The sequence below is a fragment of the Schistocerca piceifrons genome, chromosome 2 (assembly GCF_021461385.2).
Source record: "Schistocerca piceifrons isolate TAMUIC-IGC-003096 chromosome 2, iqSchPice1.1, whole genome shotgun sequence".
In the NCBI taxonomy this organism is placed as follows: Eukaryota; Metazoa; Arthropoda; class Insecta; order Orthoptera; family Acrididae; genus Schistocerca; species Schistocerca piceifrons.
Window position 1 is genome coordinate 330,615,955 of NC_060139.1, and position 27,894 is coordinate 330,643,848.

At 42.8% G+C, this 27,894-nt stretch overlaps 1 protein-coding gene across 1 annotated transcript in view; it reads right to left on the reverse strand.

Moving 5' to 3' along the window:
* Positions 1 to 27,894, reverse strand: part of LOC124776591 (probable imidazolonepropionase) — a 182,962-nt gene that overhangs the window by 146,384 nt on the left and 8,684 nt on the right. Inside the window, exon 2 of the mRNA XM_047251649.1 lies at positions 15,262 to 15,412. Coding sequence (XP_047107605.1) covers positions 15,262 to 15,371 — 110 coding nt within the window. The 5' untranslated portion in view covers positions 15,372 to 15,412. The remainder of the gene's footprint in view (positions 1 to 15,261; positions 15,413 to 27,894) is intronic.

Sequence of the window (27,894 nt, forward strand, 5' to 3'; positions counted from 1 at the left end):
CTATAATGGATCGAAGGATGACCTATGCCATATCACATCTATAATCTAGATTTAAGTTAAGTTTCATAAAAGAGAAAACTATCAAAATTGTCTACAGTGACCCTCAATTATCTTTAATTAGTTATCTAACTTGTCGTAAATTACAGTGGTTGATGTGGCTTCTCAATAATTATATAACAGAAAAATCATCGCGTTTCAGATTTTTACTTCAAGTAGCAAATGTGAACACCATGAGATTTAATTGATGATCGACACTAGTATTACATAAAAAGGGGATGTAACAGATGAGACTTCTGCAGTTCTGAGTGAAGCCTTATGCGCTCAAAAATGCGGCATCGCATGCGTTCATTAGCTTGTCGGTGTTTAGGCAGTGTCAGGGGGCGGCGGGCCGCACAGCTCCATGCAGCTCGCCGTCTCAGAAGCAACTCCCTCATAACTTCTCCTTACTACAATTTATCGATGTTGGTTTTAAAAAAAGGTATCTGGCTGTGTTTTCAACTGACCAATCAGAGTCTCAATGTTAACCTTACGCTCCGCCTACAAAAATTCTGTCTATCCAATGAGAAACGTTATACTTTTCGTGGTGGGGCAATGTTTTTAACGTTTTCAACGTAACAGAGACGCGAAAAAGTCTCACGCTAAAACTTGCAGCTGGTGTGGCCCTTTTAGTGTTACTGTAAGATCTATACCGTTCTTCTGGCAGGCACTATCTTTTAACATGGGCTGGGGGGGGGGTGGTCCTGGCGGTCAGCCGGCGATGTGGGTGTCCGTCCCTTATCGTAGGGCCTTCTAGCTTAACACGGTTCTGCTCTCGGCTTCTGTTCTCGTTTCTCCCCTCGGAACTGCGTCTGTTTCACGGTGGGAAGGTATGACATGCATTTGGGCGTTCTTGTGTTAGTCTGTGGTATTCCATTTGCTCCCTCGTTGATCGTATTACTTTGGTTAATTTAAGGTCAGGATTTATTCGGAGCTATGTGACATACTGCCGGATTTGCTTATCATGTCAGGGTTTTCATGGAAGGTGTTGGATTTGCCTGACACCTTACAATTCTACGCGTCGAAAGCTGTAACGCTGTGTTGCATCTTTCAGCATGGGATGGCGGAGGTCACGTGGTTAGCATTCAAGCTAGTGCTCTATGCGAGCCTCCACACAGCTGGATCATCATCAGGCAGGAGAAGATAACCACTAACCGAGCTGACAAGAACACGACCGATTACCGGCGAAATAACATACGACATGCGACGCTAGTTAGACGTATTTTAGGTGTTTTATAAAGGAAATATAAATTTAAAGAAATTATAGTATTTCCCACTCTTGATTTCCCTGCACCGTTCCTAATCCCTTGATGGCGAAGGGTACACTGTGACCGGGCCTCGTGTTACGACCCCTGCCCACTGCCCTCCCCGCCCTTCCCTCCATGTCATCCTTCCTTAATAAAAGAACAAGGTAAGGCGACCGCCTTAAAAAAGAACTCCCTAATCCGTGGATCCCTTGATCGAGTCCTACCCATCCTTTTTTTTTAAATTTATACGTTTTTCAACACTACTTATATTATTTGATATATATTACATTTGAATAATAATATAATTTTAAAAAAAACTGGTGCATTTGCATGAACTTTTACTGAGTTTCTAATGTTATTTCGCCGTTTGCTTATTTCTATTATTAAAAGAAATATTACTCGAATTTCATTTCTATAAGCAAGTTAAAAACTTTATCAAGCGCTTTCAGACTTGTCCGTATTTGATCGACAAAGAACGAGAAAATGCTTCTCGTGAAGACGCTATTAAAATGCATCTATCCTACATCGCCAATTTTCGGCACCGATATTTACGAAAATGTTACGTTACGCGTGGTTTGCATCGAAATTGACGAAAAAAAGGGAAATTTTTCAAAATGTCAAAGAGTTTTGTCTTTTCTTAGAAAATCTGAAGATTCCTTGTGCGTGTGCGAAAATTCCGTTCATTCGATGTAGCAGATGCCCCTTTAAATTCTGTTTCCCGTGTCTGCACGAAAAATACCCTCCCGCAATTCCGCAATTAGTAATGTCGAAAGTACATCCGACAATTAATCGTACATTACACTCATATATTGGCATATTGTAACTCATTTAATTACCGAATAAAGTTATTTATACCTTTATTCATTGATGTTTCACTTGGACTTTCCTAGCCTGTTGTTCGTCCTTGAAACCTGTGTATGCAGATCGAAGCGAGCAGGTGCACATCAGTTCTTGGTACCTTACCCGACTGCAGGTGTAAGGTATTTCGGATATCACGACAGGCATTCATTTCGAGGAAAACTTTATGGGTTTGGTCGTTTCCTTCTCGATGATTATAAATATAATATTTGTTGAAACTTCCTGGCAGATTAAAACTGTGTGCCGGACCGAGACTCGAACCCTTTGCCTTCTGCGGGCAAGTGCTCTACCATCGAAGCTACCCAAGCACGACACACGACCCGTCCTCGCGGCTTTACTTCTGCCAGTACCTCGTCTCCCACTTTGCAAACTTTAGAGAAGCTCTCCTGCGAACCTTGCAGAGTGAAAATCTCATTCCTGAAACATCCCCCAGGCTGTGGCTAAGCCATGTCTCCGCGATATCCTTTCTTTCAGGAGTGCTATTTCTGCAAGGTTCGCAGGAGAGCTTCAGTAAAGTTTGGAAGGTAGGAGACGAGGTACTGACAGAAGTAAAGCTGTGAGGAAGGGGCGTGAGTCGTGCTTGGGTAGCTCAGTAGGTAGAGCACTTGCCCGCGAAAGGCAAAGGTCCCGAGCTCGAGTCTCAGTCCCGCACACAGTTTTAATCTGCCAGGAAGTTTCATATCAGCGCACACTCCGCTGCAGAGTGAAAATCTAATTCTGGAAACATCCCCCTGGCTGTGGCTAAGCCACGTCTCCGCAATATCCTTTCTTCCAGGAGTGCTAGTTCTACAAGGTTCGCAGGATAGCTTCTGTAAAGTTTGGAAGGTAGGGGACGAGGTACTGGCAGAAGTAAAGCTGTGAGGACAGGGCGTGAGTCGTACTTCGATAGCTCAGATGGACGCCGGCACGGTAGCTCAGCGTGTTCGGTAAAAACTGAGTGAAACGATCAACAAACGAACTTAACCGGATGTCATGTGACGTCCGCAACGAAAAAACACAACGATCAAAAAAAAAAAAAAAAAAAAAAAGGATGGTAGAGCACTTGTCCGCGCAAGGCAAAGGTCCCGAGTTCGAGTCTCGGTCAGGCACACAGTTTTAATCTGCCAGGAAGTTTCATATCAGCGCACACTCCGCTGCAGAGTGAAAATCTCATAATATTTGTTGTGATAATGAAAACTAGCAAACGGCAACGAAATATTGGAAATTCAATATAAGTTCATGCAAATACATGTATCTTTCCATTATATTACCTTTCAAATATAATACACATGAGATAATATGACTAGTGTTAAAAAAGTATAAATTAAAAGAAATGAGTGGAACTCGATCCAATGACCCACCGATTACGTACCTGAACGCTAAGCCCGTGACCGCCGCCACGTCGTGCTCAGACTCGCAACACAGTGATACATCATCGATGCGCGAAACTTCTCTCGCAATTTTCTCGAAATACCTTTTAGCTTAACTGAGCCACACTGGAAGAAGATTATTTTTGGGCCGCACATAATCTGCTTAACGCTAATAACAATACCTTCTCGGCAAAAAAAAAAAAAAAAAAAACGTAATGGACTATTCGAAGTGTACGAAGTTCGAAGTAATTCCGTTATCCGAACGTCGTTAGCTCACCTAGTCACTTGTAAAATAAAAAGGCATGGCATAAACAAGAGACGTTTTCATAAAATTTTAATTATCACCTCGAAAAAAACAAGTTACGTGATTACTGAGGGGCTACACATTGAAATCCCAGTGCCACATTACATCATAAAAAAAAGTAAACAAAGAAAAATAAAAAAATAAAGAGGCGCAGCTCATTGACACTAAACAATATGTGGAGTAATTTGTTTGCATTTTACTTTAAAGGGAACAACGCTTTCACAATCTATGATCAGTTGGTGGAAAAGACGGAAACATTGATCGATAATATGACTGACAGAGTGGTTCGGTGGAGTGTCCTGGAGATATGAGAACAAGGAGACTTGTGGACACATGAGATTGAGTAATAATATGCAGCGCTCTAGCGGCTGCAAATAGAATTGTTTAATCTACAGTTTGTTCACGATACGTTGATAATTCGCTCAGTGGCTTTGCCCCTGCATTGGACTGCCGAGGGGAGAGGAGCAGCGTCGGCTGTTCGGCGCAGTCCTGGCACCATTACCATTGGACAGTAATATTTCGCGTCTAGGGGCAGCATGACGTTGGCATCGTTCGGAGCTAAACATACATCTTTCAACTAGTGCCGATTTTCTCCGTTTCTGGCACCACCAGTATAATCGTCAAGTTTTCGTGGACAACCAGTATACACAACACCAGTATGATTAAAACGTGCGCGCTGGTCGAGTGTTGCACAATTACACATTTAATAGTTGACAGAGATGTGTTACAGGTCTGAAAGGAACCTTTTCATCAAGTCATCTTGGTTAATAAACTTTTTCATTTACTCCTTACATAGCACCTCCAACTTCTAAGGATATTTAAAAACAAATAAATACAAGACCATGTTCTATGATATGATCTGACAATTAATGCAGTCGCCTATGTCATTTCCTTTTAAACATGACTGATACACCTGACCAGCGTACATGTGCATACCCATATTAATTACACATGAGCGAACTCGCAGCTCCCTGTTGTGTGTAGTTTGAACAGTACTACTTACAGTCGCAACCATATTACATAAGTAGCGTATGCATCCATGCGTATCTTCGTATTACACATTAAAACAAAACAACAACGTCCTCGTCAGGGGACACCACCTCAACGAAGCACTGTCCGCGCGGGTGAGGAGGTTTGCGTGCTCTGGATCCAGAGGGCTATGGTGGTTTAACATATTTACTTGAATTTTACTGGGCAGAACTTGCAACGTCAGCCACTATTGACCGGCGAGTTCCCGATCTGGCGCATCCAGAACGAGAACACTTCATGCTAGGCGTCGAAAGAGTGCACTGCAAGTTAGGAGATGGAGGAGTAAACACTTCGTGTTAGGTTCAAATGGCTCTAAGCACTAAGGGACTTAACATCTGAGGTCATCAGTCCCCTAGAACTTAGAACTACTTAAACCTAACTAACCTAAGGACACCACACACACCCATGCCCGAGGCAGGATTCGAACCTGCGACCGTAGCAGCATCGCGGTTCCGGACTGAAGCGCCTAGAACCGCTCGGTCAAAACGGCCGGATAATTTACTTTTGACACAACAGGGCCGGCTGCAGAGTATAGACTTCACGTTAAGGGATGGAGGAGTAAGCCCTGGCGTCTTGATGGCGAAGTATTAGAATGACTGACGATGTGTGCCTTGCGGTCACAGATAAGGGAGTTTACGCTCGAACTCTGATGACAGAAGGAGAGCTGGACTCTGAGTATCCACCTGCTATCACCCTTGCCTTCCGCGTTATGCTAAGAGTAATATGCGGCATCGTTGCCATCAGCGAATCAGTAGGGATGTGACATTAATTCACTCCATTCAGGAGCCAGTTATTCCGTTTTAATGCTTCGCAACCAGCTAGTTTGCTTTCAGTATGCACTTTGGCGATATCACTGGTGTTCAGTCCCATTTTTCCATGTTCTTCCTATAATTTACTAACCATGCTTACAGTTAGTGGTCGTACTCATGTTCACGGTCCACTCAAATTAACGTTACCACCGCCTGTGTTCGACGTCAGCGTGCAATAACCACTCACAGGCGGAAGGTGGCAGCACTGGCAGCGGAGGGTTTATAAAGCGCGTTCGGGAGACGTGGGAAACAGTGCAGTCGTTGTCGTAATGAATAAACAGAGCGATTTATCTGACATCCAAAATGGCACGATCATTGGCTTTCGGGCCAAGGGTGGAAGCATTTCCGAAATTGCTGTCTGTAAACTGTTCATGTGTCACCGTAAAAGTATACCATGCAAGGCAAAATAGTGCTATCTAAAACCGCCACCGAGGCGACTGTGATGCACCATGGGCCATAGATGACAGGGATGAATGATGGCTGTGGAGATGTGCACACGCAGACAGAAGCGCAACTGTTGAACAACTGACCGCCCAGATGGAACAAGGGGCTACGAACAGTCTCTCCTCAATGATCGTTCAGCGAATGTTGCTGCATATGGCCTCAGCGAAAGGCGCCTGGTTCATGTACCCATGCTGACTGCTGTTTACCGCCAGTAACGCAGCTGGATCAACACAAGTAAGTACCTATCCTCGGAGAACATGCCCACCCCTACATGTTTTTCCTCAGCACCATGGCTTCTGCCAAGAAGACAATGTAACGTGTCACACAGCTGACGGTGTACGTACATGGTTAGAAGGGCACCCTCATCAGTTTACCGTCAGACTCCCCGGATTTGAACATAATTGAGAATCTGTGAGATCACCTCGATCGAGATGTCAGCGCCGTGGATCCTCAACCGAGAAACCTAGCCCAGCTGGCCACGGCTCTGAAGTCGGCATGACTCCATATCCCTGTCGGTGTCTTCCAGAACGTGACTGACTATTTTCCCGCATATTCGCAGCTATCCGCGCTGCAAAAGAGCGTTATTCAGGTTTTTGACAGGGCGGTCAGATTAATGTGATTGGACAGTGCATTATCTGCACAACTTTGCCTTTATCGTGTCCACCCACCTGTGCCAAGGTTACAGCTCACCGTTAGAACCCCTTGTCCAAGCATTTAATCTTCAATTATTTATTTCAGTAGGTAATTCATGTGTTTCACTTTGCGGTAATAAATCTGATTGTCAAAGAGACCACTTGTTTCTGTTATAGATTATATTATCCCCTCGCTCATAACACGCATAATTATGTGCGTCGTGTGGTACCTCGCATTCGGGAGGACGACGGTTCAATCCCGCGTCCGGCCATCCTGATTTACGTTTTCTGTGATTTCCCTGAATCGATACAGGCAAATGCCGGGGTGGTTCCTTTGAAAGGGCACGGCCGACTTCCTTCCCCGTCCTTCCCTAATCCGATGAGACCGATGATCTCGCTGTCTGGTCTCCTCCCCCAAAAAAACCCAACCCCAACCCAAACCCCGTGTGGTACCCATATTGTCATACAGTCACGTTTGATTGGGTCAGCCCTATAAATTATCATTCAGTGAGAAGTTTCCGTTGCGCGACATTATTATTTCCTTTAATATGGAGTGCTCCCCTTCTCTGCAGGTCACCAGAGATCTGGCCGTAGCGTCTAGGGGTACACAAAACAGCATAACCGACGCTCTACACAAGGTCTCTGTTAGCGCTCCATCGTTGGAAAAAACGTGGCACATTGAAGGGCGAACAGGTAGAGAAGGGCTAATATCAACACCAAGTTTCATGGTCGCAGCCTTATTTTTTAAGCTGATAATTAAAATTGTTTGGCCACTCCTCATAACATGAAAAACACATTTGGCCAAAATAATTTGTGTCAGAGCTTAGAACAAGTTTTGAAATAGACTCATAACCAAGAGTTGAATCAGAGACAGCTGCTGTATTGAAGAGAAACCACTCTTATCACCATGACAAGCGGAACAACTTGTCGTGTCACATGACTGGGAAATCTTCAGGCATTATATTGTATTGTCTGTCGTCGTGTATGAGTCGAAAAACAAGAGGCAAAAGATGCCCAATATCAGAATATTTGATCGCATGTCCATCTATGAGATTTCGGACTTTTTACGTGCCACCGTGTCCAGGTGATTAGCAAGTACCTAGATTGGGGGGGGGGGGAGGGGGGGCTCCATCACTAGGATCAAACGCTGCAGGCAACAACGTGTTGTTGACAGCGCTTGCTTTCGTTAGGTCTGGTGGTCTAGTGGTAATGTGTGTGTCCAGTTAACGAAAGGTCACTGGGTCGAACCTCTTTGGATCAAGGAGTTTTTAATCTGCGTTTATCATAGCTTTCTCCTCTCAATGATGTGAAGATTTGTCAGGAACGGCCGTGGTTCGGATTACACAGTTAAACTACAGTCCAATTGAAAGACTTGCACTTGACCGTTCAGCCACAAAAAATTATTACTACTATTTTAGCGGCCGCGGATTATATGAATGAGTAGACGACCAACACTTCAGCTGATTCAGTACTAGAAAACAACAGTCGATGAGCATCCATAACCACCTGCTCGCTGTAAAAGGTATGAAGACACCTCCCCACATATGTAATTCTGCACACTACAGCTCTCGCCGAGATTTAAATGACCACAGGAAATGCCTTACTGAACGTGAAACCTGTGGACACAGGTCGGCTGGACTGGTGAGACGCGGTACACATTGGTAAACGCTGATGGCGGGGAATGAGTATGTCGCGGCCCATAAGAATTATACTCTGTAGAAGCCATACCTCTGAAACTCTGCTTAACGGAACTAACTGGCGTTTCAAAACTCAAACTTAAGACTAGCTGCAACCTTTTCGAAAAACATCACCCGTTATCAACAGTTCCATAAACGTCGACTGTCATTACGTAAATTTGTGTGGAGAACATTCAAAATGCATTCTGATAATTTCTTTTTCGTTCATTTATTTGCTTTTGGTTTCATGACCATACAACCAATCACAGATAATTTAAATTCTCTAATCCATTATTGAGAAACGTATTTTAATACATACACTCTACGACCAAAAAAGAAAATAAAAGGACACACCACGAAGAATTTATCCGAATGGGACGGAAATCGGGGTGGATGTGACACTCATGTACAGATAAACTAACGATTACAATTTCAGAAAAACTGGATGGTTTATTCAAGAGAGAGTTTCATAAATTGAGTAAGTCATTAACGTGGCTGGATACTAGGATTGGAATTGCTTGACAGAGGTGTTGGATGTCTCCTGAGGGATATCGTACCAAATTCTCTCTAACTGGCGCGTCAGATCGTCAAAAACCCGAGATAGTTGGAAGGCCCTGTCCATAATGCCCCAAACGTTTTCAATTGGGTCGAGATCCAGCAACCTTCCCGGCCAAAGTACGGTTTGGCAAGCGCGAAGACAAGCAGTAGAAACTCTTGCCGTGTGTGAACGGGCGTTATCTTGTTGAAACGTAAGCTTGCATAAAGCCAGCGGTGGACCAATGCGTTATTGACTTGCTCAACTTGTGAAGCACTTTCTCTTGAATAAGTCATCCAATTTTTCTGAAATTGTAATCATTTGTTTGTATTTCTGTACATGTATGTTACATCTAGTCCGTCCCATTCCGATAATTCTTCGTGGTGTGTCATTTTTTGTCTTCCAGTGCATTTCGGGACGGCGCCGCCTCGAAGCTTTTAACTACGAGCCGGATCTGCCTTGCCGTAACGTCTGGTATTCTGAAGTAAGGGCGCTCAAGGCTTTAGTAGTGAATGCAAGAAATGATTATGAGGTAGAGTGGACACCCGGCCTATTGCGGCCCATTCTCAGCCATCCACACAACAGACCCCAGTTGTAGATGTTGCCTTCTCTGGAACACAGTGTGTAAGCCACTCGATGATCGATGCCACCAGGAAGCCTGTTCTTGCCTGATGATGATATGAACTGAAGCACACCAGTAAAAGTCCGCCTGTAGTGTGCTGGTCGTATCATGGCCGTTAATAACTAACATACAGAAAAGTGACATTGAGATAATTACTAATAGAATGTTTATATTTCTGTGTTTAAATCTTTGCTTGTGATGGAAATATGAGCGTTATTTTTGTTTAGGTTTTTCAGGGTAATGTATTAAGTAGATCTTTGAAGTATAATTACCTTCGGTTTAGACATGGCCCAAAATACATTATGTGTAAATAAAAGAAATTATTATGTCCTTTAATTACATTACTGTAGGTGATGGTAACCATTTCTAACCATAGTTTCGGTATCCAGATGGTTCACTCAAGCATATACAGGGGATATGACAAGAATCAGTGACAGATATTTGTGTTACCTACGAAGGTACACGACTACAAGTGTGTTGCAACTGTTCGCCTTTGGTGCAACTATCTGAAAGCTTACACAGTGTGTCCCAAACCCTTAAGAGTCACAATTATACATACGGTGGAGGATACGTAACTGATTATTTTGAGTGCACCACCAATAACTACAATCCTAATGGCTCACCGCTCGTCATAGAAGGCAGTGTTTTTAATGGTGGCATCAATACGTGCACTAGGCTGGTAGTCAGTGGAGGAAGTTGTGTTCTTTAGCGAGTTCGGGTTTAGCCAGCAGAGTCAACCTGTATAAAGCAGCAGTCAGGTGAAAAAGCTTAAATTCTCAAACCTCCAAATAAAATTCTTTGGGAGCTTTTACTCCTCACTACTGCAATGTACGTGGCATCCCACACCATTAGGATCAAAATTACGGGGTCTGTTCAAAAACATTCCGCAACTTCGTCCAAAAAATTTTTCTAAGCGTACCTTTTACTTACTGTGCATGGTCTCCTTCGAAATACTCTCCTCCACAATTGATACACTACTCCCGACGCTGTTTCCACTTCCGGAAGCAGTCTTGGTACGCCTCTTGCTCGATCACGCGAAACGCCGTCTACGAATTTTCTTTTATCTCGTGTACCGTTTCAAATCTTCGCCCTTTCAACGGGGTTTTCAACTTTGGAAATAAAAAAAGTACGCAGGGGCCAGGTCTGAAGAGTACGCAGGATGTGGCAGCACAGTGATTTCGTTTTTTGTGCAATAGTCACGCACCAACAGGAGTGAATGTGCGGGTGCGTTTCGTGATGCAAGAGGCATGAAATGTCTCGCGACGTTTCAGGCCGTATCCTTCTCATATTTTCTCGCAGGCATCGCAAGACGTCCTAGTATTACCATCGGTTAACAGTTCGTCCCTGTGGCATGAACTCGTCACATTCTTCGAAGTCAAAGAAAACTATCGGCACAGCTTTGACATTTGACCAGACCTGACGAGCTTTTTTTCGTCTTGGAGAAACTTTCCCGACCCATTATGAAGACTGAACCTTGGTCTCAACATCATAACCGTAGACCCACGTCTCATCATCTCTTAAGGAGCATCTCGTTCTCATTTGCGCGATCCAAAAGCTCTTCACAGATTGCGAGGTGAAGGTCTTTCTGGTCTTGACTTATGAGCCGCTGGAGGAACTTGGCGGCAATACGATGCATTCCAAGATGTTGTGTCGGGATTTCATGACATGATCCCACTGAAATGTTACATTCTTCCGCAGTCTCTCGGACAGTCAGTCTTCGATTGGCATGAGCAATGTCGTTGACGTTCCTGACACGAGCGTCATTGGTAGACGTTCCTGAATGAGGATATCTTTAACTTCCGTCCAGCCATTTTTAACCCTCACATTACCAAGCGGGGTATTCTGGCTACCCCAGGTTGATTTTTTCCCTATAATAATGTTATCTGAAGGGCCACATGCCTGTGATTTCATGACTTTGTACTAAAATGATTGACGCTGAATTCACACTCACGACTGTCTAATTTTTTTGGCTTTACCATTGTTATTCAAGTCATTTATTGGTGGGATTGTGAGACTACTCCGCTTGGTACGAAACGTCTTATTTCCTTATTTGTAGAAAAATAAGATTTTGGGAAATATATCTGTTATTCGTCTTCTTTGTTAAGTTTTGCCATAGATCCAATGTTTGTTATTGTTGCTGGTTACTATCGTTGAGTTGAATTTGACGCTCACTGTTGAGCTGATATTACACGAGTCAGTATTTCATCTGCAAGTAAGGATGTCCAAAGGACTTTCTAGCGAAGAGATCATGGAAATTCTATACGATTCTGATGTCAGTGACGATGAAAATGAATCGGACATTGATAATGAACTGAATGAATATATGGAACCTCTTGACAAAGACCATATCATAGCATCAGATGAAGCTGATGATGAAATAACACAAGACACTACACATTCACGTGAACGAGTAGAAGAAGAAGAAGAGGATGTTGAAGAAGAAGAAGAAGACGAAGACACTGGAGATTTGTTTGTTTCTAGAAGTGGACCACAATTTTCTAGTGAACCTCCAAAAGGTGGTCGGCGTCGACGTCGTAACATTTTGAACGTAACACCTGGCCCAGTGAATGATGGAAAAACAATCAAAACAATAACAGAGTCTTTTTTATTATTTATCTCACCGGAAATCGTGAGCATCATTGTAGAAGAAACGAACAGGGAAGTCAAACGAGTAATTTCTTTGTGGAATGCAGTTCATTCTTCGAACAAAACGACATGGAGAGATATAAATGCAACTTAAGTGTACGCTGTATTAGCAATTCTAATAGTAGCTTGTCGAACTCAAGGACATTGCACAAGGGCTGTGGGGAGCTAATGTTGCCTTTCGGCAATCATTCTTTTCTGCTGCCATGTCAAGAAATCGATTTTTGTCTATACTGAAATTATTGCGATTTGACAACAGAGACACAAGAACACAGTGAATTGAAGAAACCAAGGACAAGCTACAACCCATCAGGATAGTGTTCGACAAATTTCAATCTAACTTGTGCAAGAACTTCTATCCTTATGAATACGTGACTATTGGTGAACGATTAGCAACGTACCGAGGAAACTGCCCTTTTAGGGTTTATATGAAGAGCAAGCCTGGCAAGTATGGCATTAAAATTTGGGTTTGTGCTGATTTGAAGACATCTTAATTATTACAGATCCAAATTTACACAGGAATGGTGGACAATACTCGGGAAGTGAATCAAGGACAGAGAGTTGTTTTGGATCTGATGGAACCTTTCCTGAATAATTGTCATGGTGTAACAACTAACAATTTTTTCACTAGTTTTCCACTGGCTGCTGAACTACTAAAATGAAACACGACATTGGTTGGTACCTTGCGAACCAATAAGAAAGAGATTCCAAAGGAATTCTTGCCAAACAGAAAGAGAGAAGTTCACTCTTCAATGTTTGGTTTCACAAATGACTTGACACTAGTTTCCTATGTTCCAAAGAAGGGAAAGGCAGTAATACTACTCTCTGCTCAGCATAATGAGAGACAAGTGAGTGGTGAAGAAAGTGAACACAAACCCGGAATCATACTGCACTACAACAAAACCAAAGGTGCTGTAGATAATGGGGACAAAATGACAAGAGAATACAGTTGTGTTAGAGGAACGAGGCGGTGGCCACTAAGAATCTTCATGGAAATGATAGATATTGCAGCACAGAACGCATATATTCTGTACACTCAAAGATTTCCTGAATGGCAAAAGAATAATCGAAGCCGACGTAAACTCTTCACGACAGAACTGGCATTTGGACTCAGCAAAGGTAACATGGAAGAAAGAGCCAAAAATATCAACGGTCTTCATAAAGATGTACAAGATGCACTGAAAGCTTGTATTGAAATTCCTACAGCAGTGGCCCGGACCCAGTGTTCCGAGTTACCAACGCCACAACGATGTCAAGATTGCAAGAGAAACGAAGATCGGAAAACAAGATTCTGTTGTGTAACGTGCAAGAAACCTGTTCGTAATATACACAGAGAAGAAACTGTTACTGTGGAGTGTATGCAATGCAAAAATGTACTTGACTGAAAAGTTGAAAAAGTGTTATTTTACTGCAGTGACTGTTGGGGTACATAGATTATTAATTTTCTCTTCGTTGAATACCGAATTTAGTGAAAGATATAAAACCTTTTTTGTACATTGTATCTGTGATCTGATTCAATACCTTTAGTAACCTGAAAGCTGATTTTCAGTACTAAATAAACCCATTCAATAGAAATAACGAAATCTGAGAACAAATATTACAATAAAACACAAAACTCTTTTGGGATAGTCCAAATACCCCGCTTGGTAAAATAGAGGTGTGAAAAAGCTTGGTAATGGGAGGGTTAAACTGTGTGAACCAATCGTAACACCGAGTGCGGCTTAAGCACTCATCGCAGTAGGCTTCCTGCATCATTTGGTGTGTCTCTCTAAAGGTTTTCCAGAGTTTCACGCAACATTTAATGCAGACGCGTTGCTCCTTTAATTCCACCAGCTCGAAATTTGCAAACTCTGCGACACAACGATCTACTCAGAAACTTCCTACAGTTACACATTAAACACAGGCATGTGCAGGGCGCCAACCGCATTTCGTTCCAACACGTCACAGGCGTGAAATCACGAATGTTCCGGAATTTTTTTAACAAACCTCATACATAGAAGGTAGAAGATCATAAATTCAGTACTTTACGATAAGAAAATAAGACAGAAAACAATTTTCTGTTTTTATTGGCACGAACAGCTTTCACGTTATAGCGACAAATTAACATTTCAGGAGCTTTTCAAAGCGTTGAAAGGCTTTCTTAGTGCTTGCATTAGAACACCACATAAAATTTTTCCATGTCTCTGAAATATCCCTGCAGAGAGAGATCATTAGATTGTCTTCCGTTTGGAGAGGATTTCCGTACACCAGGGATTTATGTCACCTCATGGGAAAAAATGAACATTGTCACATCGCAGACGATTATATATTGCTTTCCTAGGTAGCACTATGAACGTCGATGCAGAACTAAAGGCGTTCAAGATCTCATACCGCCTGAAATATCAATTTCTGACCATCCATTCCTGATCTCTAAATACCGCTAGCGTCAGTACAATTTTGCCCCTAAGGTTTTGGAACATATTGAAATAGTTACACCAAATGCACATCATTGTTAGATACCCTCGCGGGTAACCGCAAATATCTGTCATTGATTGTTATCATAGCCCGTTACTATACTTCAGCCCTACTCGAGAGCTTGTCTGCTATGTGTAGATGACGTATCTGGATTAAAGTTTCGCTAGATTGCATGTGGTAGTTCTGCGCAGCTCCATTGCTGTAACATGTTAAACTTCAATGTTTCATTTTCACTGTGTTTTCCTGAAGAATCACTATATTGTATCGCTAATGCTGTGCTTGCGTGAAACATGTTTTACGTTTAGTTACCTGCATTACATTTTTAATTATTTATGTTGATCTAACCGCTATGGATAGCTCTGTCCTAATGGTTTTCACTGCTGCTGCTGTGGGAAACCATCTCTGCCTTAACTTACATTATTTCGATTTTGCCACTCAAAACTAGTATTTAATGTCTGAAAAAGATGAGATTGGCTAGTAATATACGTTTCGTGTTAAGAAGGTACAAAGCCGGCGGCAATGATAGCATTTTATGGCGAACATATTTTCTGTTCTGCAAAAGACAGATCCTCAATCATGGAATCCGTATGTACTGCCCACCACAGGGAGCTTATAGTACTCACTCATCAATGGCGATGGCTGCATTATGAAGGACACGCACTTCTGGTTTCCTGCCACGTTCTACGGAGACAGGAGTTACCACCTGGTCTGCAGAGTGGATCAACAGCCGCATCTTGAACTTGCAGAGTCTCGGCGAAGGCGATGTCAGCAACTCTTTAACCAAAAGAAAAAACTTTGCAGTAAACACGTTATTTGCCTCGTTATCTGTTCTAGTCTTTGAGACACGGTAGAGCCCCAGTGCACATGCGTAGGAAAACGCTCATTCCCGCTAACAAACGACTGTAGAAAAGTACATAGGTACAATGTTAAACTGGCGATTCTCAACCTACACAATTGAAATATATGATTATATGAAGCCAGACGTAGATCATACAGGAGGTCTGTAAAGAAGAAGAAATACTTAAGTGTGTTGTCATATGGGCTACATCAAACGAGAAAGTCTTGACTATTCAGTTTCCATTACCCAATTTATGAAGCTCAGATTCACAAGGAAAAGCTTCTTGGTTCATCAGAGACTTGCTTCACGGAAACGGTCAACAATTTTCAAAGGGAGGCACTACAGGAAGGTGGCCTTGGCTATGATGCATGTGTAGGAGGGGAACCAGACCACAAGTCACGTCGTGTCACAGGAAAAGTAGAGAGAGGCGTCCATCTGGGCACTAATGTTGCAGGCACTTTCTGGAGGGCCGCTGTAAGTGCATATCCGACTCGCTGTTACCCTGTAGATCGGCGATGGCAGTACAGTGGAGGAACCTGTCAAACTGACGACTCAAGAGGCCACAGAGTTCTGCATCTATCAGCAAACTAAACAATCACTAGGTTACACAGGACAGCTTTTAGAAAGGAATATTTCTGATGAATGCAGCGAAGCACTCGCAAATAATAGTGTTGAGAATGGCGTAGAATTTCGAAAGTCTTCCCTCGGTAACCCAAGAGTCGAGCTAATCAGGTCAGTACACAACCGCCGGGCGGAAAACCAACAAGGAAGGACTACTAATGTTACATGCAATACGGCCACAAGGTAGAATTCACTGCTTCATACCGTAAGAGTTGGGTGTTTAAAGCGCCAATACAGATTAATGGCATTACAGAGCACTGGTCGTCAATCTTTTTTGCTTGAGAGCAATTCTGACATTGTGGGACGTCACCTCAGGCCGCTTATGTACCGATCTTATTGGTAACCTACATACAGTAGAGTGTTACACTGAAGTGCCAAAGAAACCGGTATAGGCATGCATATTCAAATACAGATATACTGTACAAACAGGCAGAATACGGCGCTGCGGTCGGCATCGCCTGTATAAGACAACAAGTATCTGGCGTAGTTGTTACATCGGTTACTGCTGCTACAATGGCAGGTTATCAAGATTTAAGTGAGGTTGAACGAGGTATTATAGTCGGCGCATGAGCGATGGGACACAGGATCTCCGAGGTAGCGATGAAGCGGAGATTTTCCCGTACGACCATTTCACGAATGTGTCGTGAATATCAGTAATCCGGTAAAACATTAAATCTCCGACATCGCTGCATCCGGAAACAGACCCTGCAAGAACGGGACCAATGAACGACGACTGAAGAGAATCGTTCAACGTGACAGAAGTGCAACCCTTCCGCAGATTGCTGCAGATTTCCATGCTGGGCTGTGTAAGCGTGCGAACCATTCAACGAAACACCATCGATATGGGCTTTCGGAGCCGAAGGTCCACTCATGTACCCTCGATGACTGCACGACATAAAGCTTTACGCCTCGCCTGGGCCCGTCAACCCTGACATTGGACCGTTGATGACTGGAAACATGTTGCCTGGTCGGACGAGTCTCGTTTCAGAATTTAGTGAGTGGATGGACGTTTACGGGTATGGAGACAACCTCATGAACCCATGGAACCTGCCACTTACGTAAGCAGCCTGTCTGATTACCTGCATCCATTCTTGTCCATTGTGCATTCCGATGGACTTGGACAATTCCAGCAGGACAATGCGACACACCACACATCCAGAATTGCTACAGAGTGGCTCCAAGAACACTCTTCTGAGTTTAACACTTCCGCTGGCCACCAATCTCCCCATACCTGAACATTATTGAGCATATCTGGGATGCCTTGCAACGTGCTTTTTCGGATTTATGGACAGCCCTGCAGGATTAATACTGTCCGTTCCTTCCAGTACTACTTCAGACGTTACTTGAGTCCATGCCATGTCGTGTTGCCTCACTTTTACGTGCATCTTTGGCTCTTCAGTGTATGAGGGCCCTCGTAGACTAGCGACAGTAAGGGAGCGATAAGCTGGTCGCCTGCATCAAGTATCGATCTATAAAAGTCAACACCATTCGCAACACTTTGGGTCGAGTGTTCTCTGTTTCAGATTGTTGCCACCGGGACTCTTATTGTGACACAGTTAGTGTTAGCTTTTGACAATGTTGACTGGAGTACTCTGTTTGAAATTCTGAAGGTATCAGGAGTAAAATGCAAGGAACGAAAGGCAATTTACAACTTCTACTGAAAGGAGACGACAATTATAAGAGTCGAGGGCATGAAAGGGAAGCAGTGGTTGAGAAGGGAGTGAGGCAGGTTTGTAGCCTATCCCCGATGTTGTTCAATATGTACATTGAACAAGCAGTAAAGGAAACCAAAGAAAAATTTGGAGCAGAAATTAAACTCGATGGAGAAGAAATAAAAACTTTAAGGTTTGCCGATGACTTTATAATTCTTTCAGATACAGAGAAGGACTGGGAACAACAGCAGAACGGAATGAACAGTACCTTGAAAAGAGGATATAAGATGAACATCAAAGAATGCAAAGCAAGGATAAAGGAATATAGTAGAATGAAATGTGATGCTGAGAGAATTAGCTCAGGAAACGAGACACTTAAAGTAGTAGATGAGTTTTGCTATTTGGCAGCAAAACAACTGATGATGGCCGAAGCAGAGAGAGTATAAAATGTAGACTGACTATGGCAAGAAAATCGTTTCTGGAGAAGAAAAATTTGTTGACATCGAATATCGATTTACGTGTTAGGAAGTGTTTTCTGGAAGTATTTGTATGGAATGTAGCCATGTGTGGGAGTGAAACACTGAAGATAAACAGTTTAGACAAAAAGAGAATAGTAACTTTGCAGATGTGGTGTTACAGAATAATACCGTAGATTAGGTGGACTGATCACGTAACTAATCAGGAATACTGAATAGGATTAACGAGAAATGAAATTTGTGGCGCTATCTGACTAGAAGAAGGTATCGGTTGGTAGGACACATTCTGAGACGTCAGGGGATCACCAGTTTAGTATTCAAGGGAAATGTGGGGGGGGGGGGGTTAAAAATCGTAGAGAGGGACCAAGAGATGAATACAGTAAGAAGAGTCAGAAGGATCTAAGTTGCAATGGTTATTCCGAGCTGAAGAGGCTTGCAGAGAATAGAGTAGCACGGAGTGCTGCATCAAACCAGTCTTTAGACTGAAGACCACAACTCCAACAAGTGTTTGACAAAGTGTTGTTATGCTGTCTCTGTGAGCGGATGATTAATTGGTTAATAACAATAAATGTACTTGTGTTTCGATGCATTATGCAATGTGAGACACTATCACAAGTGTTTAATAACTGGTCTGAATGTCATGTTTCTTCTACTCATTGTCTTGTATTACAATAACAGGTAAGCACGACATTTGAAAATGGCCAATGGCGCAGTCGTGAGTCCATGTTACTCCTGTGTCGAAATTTATACCATTGCAGCTGATCGGCACGAGTGCACACACCCCTGAGTTATCAAACAATAAAACAGTCCCCCTCTCACACGCTATAACCCCGCAATGGTCATGCTACTTACTCTCTTCCCCTGAGGTAGGCGGCCAACTTTACTTAGGTCGGAATTACACCCGCAGATTTATTTGACCAAACTGATTTGTCCAATATGTTTGGCGTAGTGTAGTAGGGAACTTTTATCACATGTTAGCTTTAGCAAATTTATTCGGTCAAGTCTAGAGCCTCGCCTTAGGTTTGTTCAAACAAAGCGATCATCTTTTGTTTACTACAAGCGGCTCACATGAATCACATAGCGAATTGTGTATTGCGTTGTGTTGTGCATATGGCGTGAGGAAGCCCATTCAGAATGCAAAGGAGATCGTATTTCGGAGCTTATTGTGGCGCCGAAGCTATGGAAAGATGTTTTATAATCTGAGATCAAAGAAAATATTTTTCCTCTTTTAGACGGGGAGATGGAAACCCAACTGGAATACTCTGCATTGGCAGATTTGTATAAGAAGCCAAAATCAGGGAAGATGTAAGGCCAGTTAATTGTCAGTATTGATATTTGTTCACTAGCGAACCTGGCAATGCTTCCCAATTGTTAATGTATATGGGAGTTGGATATACCTCCCAATCTCCTCCTGCCCCCTCTCTCCATCCCTTTCCTCCTTCCCCTTCCTTTGTCCATTTCCACCTCCTCCCCGTATCTCTGCCCATCTGGCCACCACCTCCCCCCCCCCTCCCTTGTACATTTATCCCACCCTCTCTATCCATCTCCTCCCCCCCCCCCTCATCTCTCTGACCATATCCTCATTGCCCGTCTCTACAGGGTGAAAAGTATTTAAACCGACAAACTCTGGGAGGCTGTATGGGACATCAAAACAAATATTTTTCCCTAATGTCATTTTTTCCTGTGAGGAGTATTTAAATCATTAAAGAGACCTTTGGGGAAAAGAGAACGACTTGTATGAATATCAAGAGCTCGGATGGAAACCCAGTTCTAAGCAAAGAAGGGAAAGCAGAAAGGTGGAAGGAGTATATAGAGGGTCTATACAAGGGCGATATACTTGAGGACAATATTATGGAAATGGAAGAGGATGTAGATGAAGATGAAATGGGAGATACGATACTGCGTGAAGAGTTTGACAGAGCACTGAAAGACCTGAGTCGAAACAAGGCCCCCGGAGTAGACAATATTCCATTGGAACTACTGACGGCCGTGGGAGAGCCAGTCCTGACAAAACTCTACCAGCTGGTGAGCAAGATGTATGAAACAGGCGAAATACCCTCAGACTTCAAGAAGAATATAATAATTCCAATCCCAAAGAAAGCAGGTGTTGACAGATGTGAAAATTACCGAACTATCAGCTTAATAAGTCACAGCTGCAAAATACTAACACGAATTCTTTACAGACGAATGGAAAAACTAGTAGAAGCCAACCTCGGGGAAGATCAGTTTGGATTCCGTAGAAACACTGGAACACGTGAGGCAATACTGACCTTACGACTTATCTTAGAAGAAAGATTAAGGAAAGGCAAACCTACGTTTCTAGCATTTGTAGACTTAGAGAAAGCTTTTGACAATGTTGACTGGAATACTCTCTTTCAAATTCTAAAGGTGGCAGGGGTAAAATACAGGGAGCGAAAGGCTATTTACAATTTGTACAGAAACCAGATGGCAGTTATAAGAGTCGAGGGACATGAAAGGGAAGCAGTGGTTGGGAAGGGAGTAAGACAGGGTTGTAGCCTCTCCCCGATGTTGTTCAATCTGTATATTGAGCAAGCAGTAAAGGAAACAAAAGAAAAATTCGGAGTAGGTATTAAAATTCATGGAGAAGAAATAAAAACTTTGAGGTTCGCCGATGACTTTGTAATTCTGTCAGAGACAGCAAAGGACTTGGAAGAGCAGTTGAATGGAATGGACAGTGTCTTGAAAGGAGGATATAAGATGAACGTCAACAAAAGCAAAACAAGGATAATGGAATGTAGTCTAATTAAGTCGGGTGATGCTGAGGGAATTAGATTAGGAAATGAGGCACTTAAAGTAGTTAAGGAGTTTTGCTATTTGGGGAGCAAAATAACTGATGATGGTCGAAGTAGAGAGGATATAAAATGTAGGCTGGCAATGGCAAGGAAAGCGTTCCTGAAGAAGAGAAATTTGTTAACATCCAGTATTGATTTAAGTGTCAGGAAGTCATTTCTGAAAGTATTCGTATGGAGTGTAGCCATGTATGGAAGTGAAACATGGACGATAAATAGTTTGGACAAGAAGAGAATAGAAGCTTTCGAAATGTGGTGCTATAGAAGAATGCTGAAGATTAGATGGGTAGATCACATAACTAATGAGGAAGTATTGAATAGGATTGGGGAGAAGAGAAGTTTGTGGCACAACTTGACCAGAAGAAGGGATCGGTTGATAGGACATGTTCTGAGGCATCAAGGGATCACCAATTTAGTATTGGAGGGCAGCGTGGAGGGTAAAAATCGTAGAGGGAGACCAAGAGATGAATACACTAAGCAGATTCAGAAGGATGTAGGCTGCAGTAGGTACTGGGAGATGAAAAAGCTTGCAAAGGATAGAGTAGCATGGAGAGCTGCATCAAACCAGTCTCAGGACTGAAGACCACAACAACAACAACAACAACAGTGGAAGATTTCTCTGGCGGCAAATTAATTAAACCAACAAACAATTTTCCGTTTTTTTATGACCAAGAGACAACATGTTAACACAACCCAATTCCAATTACAGTAGATTATCAAAAATGCCTCCATTGACACGCAAACACACCGTCGGATCATGTTCTGTCTGACACGGGCAAAAACCCCAGGATTATCCTGAATTGTTCCTGCTGCTGCTACTATCCGGGCAACCAGATCCTCTTCTTATGCAACAGGGGTTGCGTAAACAAGGTTGCGCATCCCTCCCCACACAAAAAAAGTCAGAGGGGACATATCTGTGGATAGAGCAGGCCATGGTACAGGACCACCTCTGCCAATCCACGTTTCTGGGAATCGTCGGTCCAGGAATCGACGCACACGACGACTGACATGTGCCGCCGCTCCGTCATGTTGGAACCTCACGCGTTGTCTTGTAGGGATCAATTCTGGCAATGCTCTGGCGAGAAAATTGTAATAGTGCCTGCCATTTAATGGCCTAGGTAGAAGATACTGCCCAATTAAACAGTCCCCAACAACACCGACCCACACATTACCGAAGAACCGCACTTGATGAGCGCTAGTAACTGTGGCATGTGGGTTACCCTCACTCCAAAAATGCGAATTATGCATGTTGAAGACTCCATCACGCCCGAACGTTGCTTCATCGGTAAACAACGCAGAGGATGGAAATTCGGTCTCACGCAGACGTTGGTACACAGCAGCAAAGGTCGTATGATGCGGGATACGGCGATTAGGATATTGTTGTTGAAAAACCCGCTGTGTAGCTCGTCCGTTGTGGTGCACTACGTAGTACGCACCAACCATATCAGTGTACTCACCCCAGGTGTATCGCTCATGTTAGTAAACAGAGACAATGCAATACTACACTGGTAGACAGCAGTTGCCTACAACTGAAGAGCGTAATACGTCCTCTAACAACTGAAGATCGTAATACGGCCTCTAACAACTGAAGAGCGTAATAGGGCCTCCACCGTTTTAAATAATCCTCATAGGAAAAAATGACATTAGGGAAAAATATTTGCTTTGATGTCCTCTAAAACCTCCCAGAGTTTGTCGGTTTAAATACTTTTCATCCTGTATATCCATTTCCTCGCCCCTTCTCTGTTCATCTCCTTCTCGCCCCTCTCTCTGACCTTATTTACTGTTATTGCAAACCGAACCGCGATTGGGAGTGGAAGTAAAAATGAATGGGTAAATCGGTTGTATTATTAGTATACGGTGTATGACAGAGACTTTTCCAGCTGCTGGACCTGAGAGGGTAATAACTTTAAAGACAGTATTTCTCATGGTTTTAATGTGTTAACTGGTAGGATTATAAAGTAAGTCATAAACTCAACTTTCCTGTATTCTTTTAAAAATGACTGTGAAAAGCAAAACAAAATCGCACATTTCCATAGCACAGTTTAGCAAGTTCATACTAGCAGCCGGTATAACAAAGTGTTTATCGTATAAAATGTCTACACCTCCAGTGCGTTAGGCTGTGCGCTATCAGTCAGGCAGTTGGTCGAAAAGAGATTCGTTCAATCGGATCTTTCCCTGAACTTGTGTGACTGAAATAAAACAATTTCAGTGAGATCATGAATTTATTAACACGAAATTAATCGGAATTTCGTGTCCCGGAGTTATATTGAATTGCGCTTGAGAAATTCTTTTTTGGTTTGTTCCAAACGCTGTTTATGCTCTTCGTCACTCTCATTGACTCGACGATCATGTAGTTGGCTTGGATTGCGCTGCGCCAACGCCGACCGATATTTCGACGGCCCACTGGTGCCATTTTTTCCAAAGAAATAAATCACCCACTCAAATCAACTGAATGTTTACAGCACACCAAATTACCACGATCTGACATCAGTTCAATCTCTGCGACCAAACTGTAACAAACGTTTGTCCGTCTGTTTTGTCAACATTCCGAATTATTTTGTGCGTAAGCTCCAACAAAGCGAGTCGAGCTCGACTACATCCGTAATAATAGATCGCGCTTGAGAAATTCTTATTCGATTTGCCTCCAAGCGCTGTCTAAGCTCTTGGTCAGTCTCACTGACTCGACGATCATGTAGCTGGCGTGCGTTGCGCTTACGCCGACCAATACTTCGACGTCTCACTGGTGGCATTTTTTCCAAAGAAATAAATCACTAACTGAAATCAACTGAATGATTGCGGCACACCGAAGTACCACGAATTGACATCAGTTCAGTCTCTGCAACACATCAAATACAGTATCGCTACCGGTTACACACAGGAATTTTATTCTTTTTCGCAAGATGCCAATATTCAATTTGTTACTGTTACGAAAACATGCGACAGCAGAACTGTCAAACTGAACGTCACAATGGTTTTTCTTTTGTTACGAAAACTTGTCGCATTTCTTTTATCGAGATATTCATACAAAAATACTGTATCATCAAATATTCAGACTTTTTCGGTGGATTTTCCAAGATAGAAAAAGAAAGAAGATTGAAAAGGGAATTAAAGAGCTATTGATGTTTGTCAAGGACAGAAAATTAGCGCAATACGATTCATTGATGATGCAACAGTAGTAACTGAAAGTGAATAGGAATTGAGTTTTGTGCTAAAAGTAATAGGACGTTTGTTACCTGTAGGTTAAGATATGAACATAAAAAAACAGTGTGTCTCAAGTGGACATGTTAAAGGACTAAATATTAGAGTCAAAAAAACTAAAAAACCAAACTCCTCCCGAAAGGGCCATGAAGGCCCAAAGGAACTGACTGGCCACCGTGTCATCCTCACTTTACAGGCGTCACTGGATGCGGATATGGAGGGGCATGTGGTCAGCATACCGTTCTCCTGGCCGTATGTCAGTTTCCGAGACCGGAACCGCTCCTTCTCAATCAAGTAGCTCCTCAGTTTTCCTCACAAGGGCTGAGTGCACCCCGCGTGCCAATAGCGCTCGGCAGACCGGATGATCACCCATCCAAATGCTAGCCAGCCCGACAGCGCTTAACTTAGGTCATCTGACGGGAACCGGTGTTACCACTGCGGCAAGACCGTTGGCAATGTTAGAGCTGGGATGGAGAAACTTGACAGGTACAAACTAGGTATAGAAGCGTGGACAAGGGCAAAGGATCATTTATACGAATAAATAGTAGCTAATGTGCAAGAATGTAAAAGTTGTGCCTGGTTTCGAATGTATTAAAATGAATCTGAAATCCATTATGATATTCGCGAAACGAACTACAATCGTCGTGAAACTCAGGAAGTACCAGGCAAGCACATGGATATACTAATAACCGGTTCCCTTTGCACTTAAACAAGTATCACAATTCATTTCTCACTGTAAACGATTTTCGATGATACGATTACAACTCGGCAACATGAACTGTATACATTAGTAGGGGACAGAATATTAGTTCGCTACGTTCCGTATTCGTCTTGGAAAAACACTGTTCCGTTTCGTGAATGGGAACTCTGATGCTAACAGCATTAAAAATAGCAATTTCTCAGTCGACACCAAGCGGTTCTTCTGTTACTACATGAACGAACTACGACGAAATATTTTATGACTGTGTAATTCCCCTTCCGCATCATGTCAAAGACATTGTCAAAGAAATATAATGATTACTTGATAACATTTCTTTGTTAAAGAAATTTTATAGCGTAATAAAGGCCTTAGCCCACGGGTGAATTCACCAATGTCAATTAAAATTAAGCGTACTGTAAAATACAGAGTGTATCAAAACTTATCATCCGATTTGGTATGTCTGTATTTCTGAAACTAATAAACATATACAATGAATTTTGTGTTTTGATGAACGGGAAACTCAAAAAGTTTTTTTTTCAAACCTTTTCATAGGTATTCAGTATGCCCCATTTGAGGTGCACGACATACGCCAATGCGGCATTCAATTGTTCCCACACTGCAGCGAGCATGTCGTGAGTTACAGCTTCCACAGCTGCTGTTATGCGATGTCTCACTTCAACCATTGTTGTTGGTAACGGAGGCACATAAACAGTCTTTTATAAACCCGCACAAGAAATATTCACATACAGTGAGGTTCGGTGATCTTGGAGGCGAGTAATGTTAGGCTGAACCATTTGGTCCAGTACGACCGATCCATCGTTCAGCAATCCTTTGGTTTAAAAATTTCCGCACTTCCAGATGCCAGTGTCGTGGTGCCCCATCCTATTGGTAAATGAAGTTGTTCGAATCAGTCTCCAAGTGTGGGAAAAGAATGTTCTCAAGCGTATCGAGATATGTGCTTCCTGTAAGAGTGTTGTCAGCAGCCGCGCGGAGTGGCCGCGAGGTTTGAGGCGCCATGTCACGGACTGTGCGGTTCCTCCCGCCGGAGGTTCGAGTCCTCCCTCGGACACGGGTGTGTGTGTTGTTCTTAGCTTAAGTTAGCTTAAGTCTAGGGACCAATGACCTCAGCAATTTGGTGCCTCAGGAATTCACACACAGTTTTTGTACTCGGCAAAAAAAAATGGACCATAGACGTTTTCCCGTGAAACTGCACAAAACACATTATATTTTGGAGAGTCCCTCTCATGTTGTACAACTTCATTTGGTTGTTCCATACCCCATATTCTCACATTATAACGGTTCACCTTTCCATTTAAATGGAATGTTACCTCGTCACTGAACACTAAGTGTGAAAGAAAACTTCATCCTTCATCTTGCATAGAACGAAATTACAGGACGCCACACATTGTTGTTTGTCACCTTCATGAAGAGCTTGCAGCAGCTGAATTTTGTATGGTTTCGTGTGTAAACGTGGACGCAACACATCCCAGACGGACGTCGGGGGCATGAAGAGCTGCCGAGCTGCACAGCGAACGGATTCAAAAAATGGTTCAAATGGCTCTGAGCACTATGGGACTTAACTGCTGTGGTCATCAGTCCCCTAGAACTTAGACCTACTTAAACCTAACTAACCTAAGGACATCACACACATCCATGCCCGAGGCAGGATTCGAACCCGCGACCGTAGCGGTCGCGCAGTACCAGACTGTAGCGCCTAGAACCCCTCGGCCACTCCGGCCGCCGCGGTCGGATTCCTGCGGGCTCTGTAAACAGGAAGACACGTTCGACGTCTGTGTCAGATACTCGGGGCCGGCCTGGCGGTTTGCCTTTGCACAAACAACCTGTTTCTGTGAATTGTTCGTGCCATCGTCTAACGCTCTGTGCTGTAAGAGGATCCACACCATACCTAGTACGAAAGTCATGCAAGACAGTTTTTACTAGCCCGCATTGCGCAATACGTATAACATAAAACGCTTTCTGTTATCCCGACACTAATTTTACTAGAACTGAAGTGGGCACTCACTGCTACTACCTAGCGGTAACCATGTAAAACTCGAGAGTTTGCTCTTTCCAACAGTACGTTGTTCACAAACAATCTCAAATAACATAATAGTTATGATTTTTTAAAAGTCGGATGGTTCTCTTTGATACACCCTGTATTTCTGTCAGCGGAAGTATTTTTGTTTTTACTGAGCAATATTTGGCATGGCTTTTATTGTAAATAAGGACACCCTTGACTCTGTTATAGACATGAATCAAATCAGTAACAGACTAATGACCATGCGAATCAAGCACACCAACAAAATATATACATTTATTAATGTTCATGCACCTACCAACATTGCCAACAAAAAAGAACCGGAGAAGACAGAAAAATTTTGGGAAAAACTCGAAACTGAAATGTCCAAAATTCCAGAGGAGGATGTAAAAATTCTTCTAGGGGATTTCAACGCGCAAATTGGCAAAGAGAGGAAATATAAAAAAACAGTCGGTAATTACCCTGCACACAAATTCACAAACAAGAACGGCATGAGACTCATCGAGTTATGTCAGCAAAACAACCTAAAAATCGTGACAACATCACTTCGAAAAGACCCCAAGAAACAAAAAACATGGAGATCACCAAACCTTCAGCTTGGTGAATTTCAAATAGACCATGTTGCGATCTCCTATGACTTCCAGAAAGAAATACACGACGTTCAAGTCCGCAGAGGGGCAAATATAGATTCTGACCACTACCTTACCAGAGTTAAAATTAAATTCACTCCAAAAAGGAAACGCCAAAGGAAATCACCACTAATTCCCAAATTTGACTTGAAAAATATCAAGGAATCAGAAATTACAGAAGCATGGGATAAACAACCAACAAACAACTGGAAAGATTTCCGAACGAAAATTATACAGAAAGCAAGAGATTTGATTCCGTTAAAGAAAATATCCAAGCATCCATGGTGGAATTCG